Source organism: Myotis yumanensis, unplaced genomic scaffold (genome assembly GCF_028538775.1).
Source record: "Myotis yumanensis isolate MYYU_CA2020_CCGP unplaced genomic scaffold, mMyoYum1.0.hap1 SCAF_5, whole genome shotgun sequence".
NCBI classification, from domain to species: Eukaryota; Metazoa; Chordata; class Mammalia; order Chiroptera; family Vespertilionidae; genus Myotis; species Myotis yumanensis.
This window is the reverse complement of record NW_027223756.1, coordinates 95,072,315-95,079,004: the sequence shown is the minus strand read 5'-3', so window position 1 is coordinate 95,079,004 and position 6,690 is coordinate 95,072,315. Positions and strand designations below refer to the sequence as shown.

Below are 6,690 nucleotides of genomic sequence, written 5' to 3'. Positions count from 1 at the left end.
ATCAGAAACAAATTAAATAAATACATGGGTCATCGCAAGATTTCAACATCTCTGAAGACAAAATGATGTCCCTTTCACAAAAAAAGGAGGGATACTGTTTGGGCAAAACCAGAGTCTGGGCCACCCTGACCTTGCTGAGCTGGACAACCTCAGGAGTCACTTAACCTCTCTGATCTGATTCCTCGATGGAAAAAGAAGAAGCTGGAACTTGGGAAATAGCTTTGCTGTAAAGATTAAATGACACGATGTACAAGAAATCATTGCTTGACTAAGCCATCCAATTTGCTGAAATTTCATGTAAAATTTTTTGAGAATTTTGCACCCACCAGCCTGGGCAGATGAGCCCAGCTTATCTGAATTTCAGTAAATAATAACACCCATTCTCGCATTTGCCTCAAAGGCTTATTTTAAAAACATTCTATCTAAAATCCCCAAAAGAACCCTAGTGAGATCTCATTTTTATTTTAAAATATTTTTAAACGACTTAGATTGTGCTAACTGAACCATGTAGCGTAAGAAATGACAGCAGTGGACACTTCTTGAAGGTCTCATACGGTTATCACAACCATCCTCTGATGGGCATATTGTTATCTCCAGTTTTAACTAGTCAAAGCTTAGAGAGAAATACTTTGCCCAAAACCCACAATTCATACATCCAAGGCAAGGCCAGACTAGTTGGCTCCACCTCGGCTGTGATGACCACTGCCCCACACGGCCTTCTTTACCGGGTAGCTAACGCTCATCAAAACTCCCCAACCCTGGAGGGCGCCGCCTTCACAGTCACCCGCGCACCAAGGGATTTTAGGGAGAATGTGGGGGGAGGGGACGCAGCTAGGGACGTGGAGGGCTAGGTGAGTCCCACCTCTCCTCCTCCCCACCCACTGGCCGAGCCTGCTAAGAGCCTGGGGATCCCCCCAAAAAAGCTCCCTTGCCCTTTCTTAGCTCCGGGGTTGACATGTTCCACCTGTGAAGTGGCGGATCCGGCTCTAAGCGAGGCATTTCCACCTCTGTCTAGGCCCGGTGGTCAAGACTCGCTCCTCCCGCGTCCAACCTCTGCTCCCGGGAAGGAGCCCCCGCCGGCGGCCCCGCCTTGCGCCCACGAAGACTCCCGAGGGTCCCTCCAGCCGCGGTGCCCAGCGGTCCCCACCCGAGCTCCTCTGCCGCGGGAGTGGAGAGTTAGGCTAGTGCCAGGCCGGAAGGACCAGCTCGGGTTGCCAAGCAAGGTCTCCATCCCCCATCCCTGCACGTCCTCTAGGAACGTCCCCGCGGACCCCGGGTTGACCTCCGAAGTTCGCGCCGGTACCGTATTTACCGAGATTCGAGCCTCGCGCAGCACCATCTCTTCCGCTCTCCTGGCCTCTGAGAACCATCAATATGGACCAAGCCTCCCCTGAAAGCGGCTGGGCTTGCAGAGGAATTAGAGGGGCGCGGGGGGACAGCGCTGGGGGTGGGGGTGGGGGTGGGGGAAGGTGCCGCTGGGTTAGCACGTGGTTTCCACGGGAACCAATGGGGGTGGGCAGTCTCGTCACTCGGCCCTGGTCACCGGCCACCGGGATGGCCCCGAGGAGGGCGCAGTCCGCGACGCCGGGCGTCCGCCCCAAACCCGGGGCCTGCGGTGCCGGCAGCCGGCAAGCGGGGAGCTCTGGGCGCTGCTTTCCGCGGGGGCCGGGGACGCACAGGCCTCGCTGCTCCCGCCTCCGGGATGCTGCAGAACCCCGTCACCTCCACGCCCTTCTCGGTGGACGACATCCTGCGGCTGGAGCGAGAGCAGATCGGCCTCGCGGCCTTGCAGCTCCGGGGGGAGCGCTCTCAGTATCTGCGTCTGGGCCCGGACCCGCGCGGGGCGGAGGTTCCCAACCCCGGTAGCCGCAGTGACGGAGAGGGATGGCAGGCCGGGCCGGAGCCCCCTGGGGATCCCAGTGAGCGGGTCACAGCCATGGACGCGGAACGGGCGGGTGAGTACACCCTCGGGGCTCGGCACCGACGGGAGGTCAGGACGGTCGGGATGGGCCCTGATCAGCTGGCCGTGGGGGGACAGGTTCTCCCGGCCTCCCCGGTGACGAGGGCCTGCCTTCTCCCCTTCACTTCAGAGTCCGGATCCCCGGAGGGCTTCACCTCCCCGAAGGGAAAATAGGTCCTGAATCTTAGGGGTTTGCTGTCTCCACAGCGAGTCCTCACATTCCCACAAACACACCACCCCACTCGCAGCCACAGTCCCCGGGACGCCAGCTTCTCTCTGACACGGAAACCGCCACACGGTCGGCTGTGCTGCGTCCCCTCCCGCTTTCCCGGCGGCCCGAGCCTCTCCGCCCGAACCCATCTGCCCAGGTGCAGCCGGCAGAGCAGCGGGGCGCTCGGGAGGAGACTGACAGCTGCGGGTCCGTCCCAGGACAGCCCTCCCCAGGCGCTCGCTGCGAGGCCGGCCTAGCCCAGTCAACCCTGTGCCCGGTTCCTCCACCCAAAAGTGAGAGAGGTGGCGGCCAAACCAGGTCTGAGTCCCGGGGCGTGAAGGGTCTGCAGGGTTTGGTGGCGAGCCCTGCGTGTCTGCAGGGTCTGGGAGCGCGGTAAGGGCAGCGTGGGTCAGGGCAGCGTGGGTCAGGGCAGCGTGGGTCAGGGCAGCGTGGGTCAGGGCAGCGTGGGTCAGGGCAGCGTGGGTTAGGGCAGCGTGGGTCAGGGCAGCGTGGGTCAGGGCAGCGTAGATAAGAGTAGCTTGAGTTTGAGCGGCTTCAAGAAGCCACTCTGCCGAGTCTCCGCGCAGTTTCAGCTCCTGGGCTCCGAAGGCGCAACTGGTGCGCGAACAGCGAGGCCCAGACCCAGTGTCCAGCGGCAGGAAGGGCAGAGACGGGAAGGACGCTGTTGCACTGACTCCTGTCACGCAGGAGTCTTGTGTCCGAGGCGCAACATTCCGAGGATGCAAACGCCACCTTCCCTCTCGTCCAACCTCTGGCCGGGTCCGCAGCCTCCATGCGGGTCTGGGGGCCCTGAGAGGCGCCTCGCAGGTCGGTCTCCTCTGCCGGCAGTGCCACCGCCCCTCCGTTCCAGGCGCAAACTGGCCACGTAAATAAAGAGACCAGTTCGGAGCTATTCATCCACTTGCAGGCTGCTTTTTCACCGATCCCAGAGCCGGGAGAACATTAAACTTCGCTCTGTTCGCAAAGCAGCCGGCGGTTTTCTGCGGCGGATTCCCGCCGCGCTGCTCGACCCATCAGGCGTGCGCTCCGGCTCCAGGGAGAACCCGCCACACTCCTCCGGCCACCGCGCTCCCCGCACAGCCCCAGGCACCCGCAGCGCCTTCCTAGCCCCGCAGGAAAGGGACCTTCCTGGTGGCCTGCGCGCCCATCCATCCCCAGCTGACCCACCTCGCTGTCAGGGACACAGGGCACAGGGCGAGAGAGGTTCCGGACTGGGCCCCGAAGGACCAGGGGATCTGGGACACCCGGGGTGCCGTGCAAGCCCTCGGCCTGCGTGGTCAGTAACTTTCCAACGGGGTCCTGCTGTTTCCGTCCCTGAAGGTCAGTTGTTTTTATTTGGTAACAAAACAAACCCTCGCCAGTATTTTTTCTCTTTGGGAGGAGAGATGTCCTCAGGCTTCTCTGAAGGAAGTTTTCATTTCTGCCGACGTGAGCACCCAGCAGCCCGCCGGCGGGAGACTGGCCAGCTCGGTTGGTTGGATTTTGGAGCCCAGTTCCAACCCGCACCAGGTCTCAGGAGGCAGGCCCTGGTCCCTGCTCCAGGAGCTGCCTCTCCTCTGTGTCCCTGGTTTCCTCCTGCCTGAGTTTCCAGGAAAACTCTGCGTTTCCTCTCCACCCACCTCCCCTTCGGCAAAAACAGCGCTTAAGCCCAGACGGCAGAGAGATGGGAAGGGCAGGGAGGCTGCGTCTAGGCGGCTCCCAGCGGGGCCTCTGCAGCGGTGGAGCTTCGCCCTGTTTTATCGCGCTCCGTTGGCGCCCACTCCGTGTGCCCAGGCCGGGGAGCTGCCCAGGAGGGAGAAGAAGCTGGGCAAAGCCACACACTTGCCACAGACCCGCAGGAGAAAGAGGCCGCTTTAAAAAAAAAAAGTCAGACGTGGATCTCAACTTTACACATACCTCCAAGAGAACCTCAGTTTCTCAGCCAACAGTCGAGAGTCGGAAATAAGTTGTTTTATTTTGTTAATTTGGATAATGGAACCTTGTGTCCAAGAAACATGAGGATGGTCCCCAGTGCTGGTGGAGCACCTGATGACCAATATGACAGGGGTGTGTGCCAGGGTGAGGTGGAGGTAGCAGGCACTGGAGGCTCCTAGTTTGGAGCAGGGTAGACAACCAGATCAGGGGAGCCTCCGGCAGGCATGTCATCGAGTCTCGCTGTCTCTCTCTCCCCCCTCCCCCACTCTCTTCCCATCCCCTTCCTCTCTCTTTCCACCAAGGCTTGTCCAAAGTCAGCCCGCCTCTGATAAGTCCCTTACTCACTCTCGATTCTTGCAGGAAAAGCTTCCTCAAACTCAACCACATTTTAGAATAGAAATCGCAGCAAGCCTTCTCTACCCTGCCACCCCCACCAAAATAAATAAATAAATAAATAAATAATACATAAATACATAAATACATAAATAAAAAGACATTCTAAAAGGGAAAGGAAGCTGTCTTAGAGTCTACCTTTTGGGAAACGGCTGTACACCTGGGACCACAGATTGTCCCCGTTTGCATATGTTCCAGCAGGTACAAAAGCGACTGTGGGGGTAGGAGGAGGTGGGGTGGGGGGGGGGGGATGAACCTTCAGACCGGCCTCTGACGGAAGTGAGGTGTCAGCAGCGAGGCTAGAACCACAGGCTACCCGGGGAGAGGGGCGTCCCTTGAAAACCGTGCAAGCATTGCTGGCGTGGGCCTCCGGCTGGCGCTGACGGGGTTCCTTCCTGTGCTTTCAGAGCCCGGCCTCCGCGCGGCCTCGCCCCTCCGAGGCGGGACCCGGGGGCCACAGCGCGGCGCCGGCGGCAGTGGCAGCGGCAGCGACGGGGCGCGCGGTGCGGGCGCGGAGCAGCCGAGGGCGCGGCAGCGGCGGCGGCCGCGCGTGCTGTTCTCGCAGGCGCAGGTGCTGGCGCTGGAGCGGCGCTTCAAGCAGCAGCGGTACCTGTCGGCGCCGGAGCGCGAGCACCTGGCCAGCGCGCTGCAGCTCACGTCCACGCAGGTCAAGATCTGGTTCCAGAACCGGCGCTACAAGTGCAAGAGGCAGCGCCAGGACAAGTCCCTGGAGCTGGCGGGCCACCCCCTGGCGCCGCGCCGGGTAGCGGTGCCCGTGCTGGTGCGGGACGGCAAGCCCTGCCTGGGCCCCGGCGCACCCGCCTTCCCGGGTCCCTACGGCGCCGCCGCCGCGCCCTATTCCTGCTACAGCGGCTACGCGGGCGCGCCCTACGTGGCGGGCTACGGCGGGGGCTACGCGGGCGCGCCCCCGGGGCCCGCCCCGCCCGCGCCCCTGGCCGGCGTGGGCCTCGGCGGGGGTGGCCAGAGCAGCAGCGCGCAGGGCCCTCTGCCCGCCACGCTGCAGGGGGTGCCGGCCTGGTGAGGCGCCCCGGCTCAGACACACCCACCGAGGCCGGGCGCTCTGTCCAGCCGTCCGCCAACGGGTCTCAGCAGGAAGATGGGCCGCCGCCCTGGAGGGAAGAGGCCACCCGCATGGCGCTCCCCAACCCCCGAAAGCGACCTTGCAACTGTGAATCGTCCCGGGGAGCCTCGGGCTGAAGGCCCTGGGAGCGTTCTTCCCGCTTAGACCGACAGAACGCGGGCCTTCGCCAGCCTCGGCGAGCAGCGCTGGGCGGAGGAGGAAAGCAAGGGTGGGAGGCAGTTTCGGGTGGCAGGGCCGCGCTAAGGAAGCTGTCGTCGGGTCTCAAACCTAGGGGGCTGGGAGGCTGTTTGTGCGCTGCAGCTGGGCATTCGGAGGGCCTGGGTCCTCCAGCCAAGGGCGACGGGTGGGGGAAGAATGAGAGAGTCGAGTGAGGGAAGGGGAGTGGGGAGCCAGCCAGGAAAAGGAGGATCCAGGGGATCAGGAAGAGAGGCTCCTGTAGGATTTAAGCCCCTACCCCCCCATCCCCCACCCCACCCCACCACAACCCCAGCTGCGCTCCTAGAGACTCGGATTAATTCAGGGGGCGCTCTTTGCTGGGGCCCCGATTGCTCTCTGCGAAGCATCCTCTGGCTCTTCCCTCCGCGTCAATGCGTGTCTCTCTTGTATGCAGCTCAGCATTTGAGGAAATACATGAAATAGATTTGTGTTCGCGTGTGTGTAAGCCATTAGCATCCATCCACCTCTCCGTCACCTCTGAACAACTTCGTTAAAGTAAAAACGAAACCCCCAAGTCATGAGTCCTCAGTACGCGCAGACTCCCTGGGGACCAAACAGGATTTGGCCCTGAGATCCCCCTCCACCGCCTCGTCCTCTGCAGGTTTTCTTCCCGAACAACAGGTTTCCAAGTTCCAGTGGGGAAGGCGGCTCCACTTGGCCTTGAGTCCTAACAGGAGGGATAGGGAGCCTGAACTTTCCGGGAAAGTCTCACTCCCCGGACCCAGCCCTGTCTGAAGTCATGCAAACGGAAAACTAAAAACAAGCTAAATGTGTTCATGGGGACGTTTGTCTTTGGCAGGCACTAGTGCGAAAAGCAGGATTTTTAAAATAACGTATTTAGTCAATGAAAACTCTGGTTCTTCGGCCCCTGGA

General features: G+C 61.3%; 1 protein-coding gene across 1 annotated transcript; it reads left to right on the top strand.

Moving 5' to 3' along the window:
- The first annotated feature begins 1,702 nt into the window (after positions 1-1,702).
- On the top strand, positions 1,703-5,541 carry NKX2-6 (NK2 homeobox 6). Its single transcript, XM_070414094.1, has 3 exons — positions 1,703-1,959; positions 2,812-2,816; positions 4,907-5,541. The coding sequence occupies exons 1-3, from the start codon at positions 1,703-1,705 to the stop codon at positions 5,539-5,541; spliced, it is 897 nt and encodes a 298-aa protein (XP_070270195.1).
- Positions 5,542-6,690: the final 1,149 nt, after the last annotated feature.

Excerpts from the sequence above, each read along its gene's own strand:
- NKX2-6 (XM_070414094.1), top strand. The coding sequence starts at position 1,703 with ATGCTGCAGAACCCCGTCACCTCCACGCCCTTCTCGGTGGACGACATC.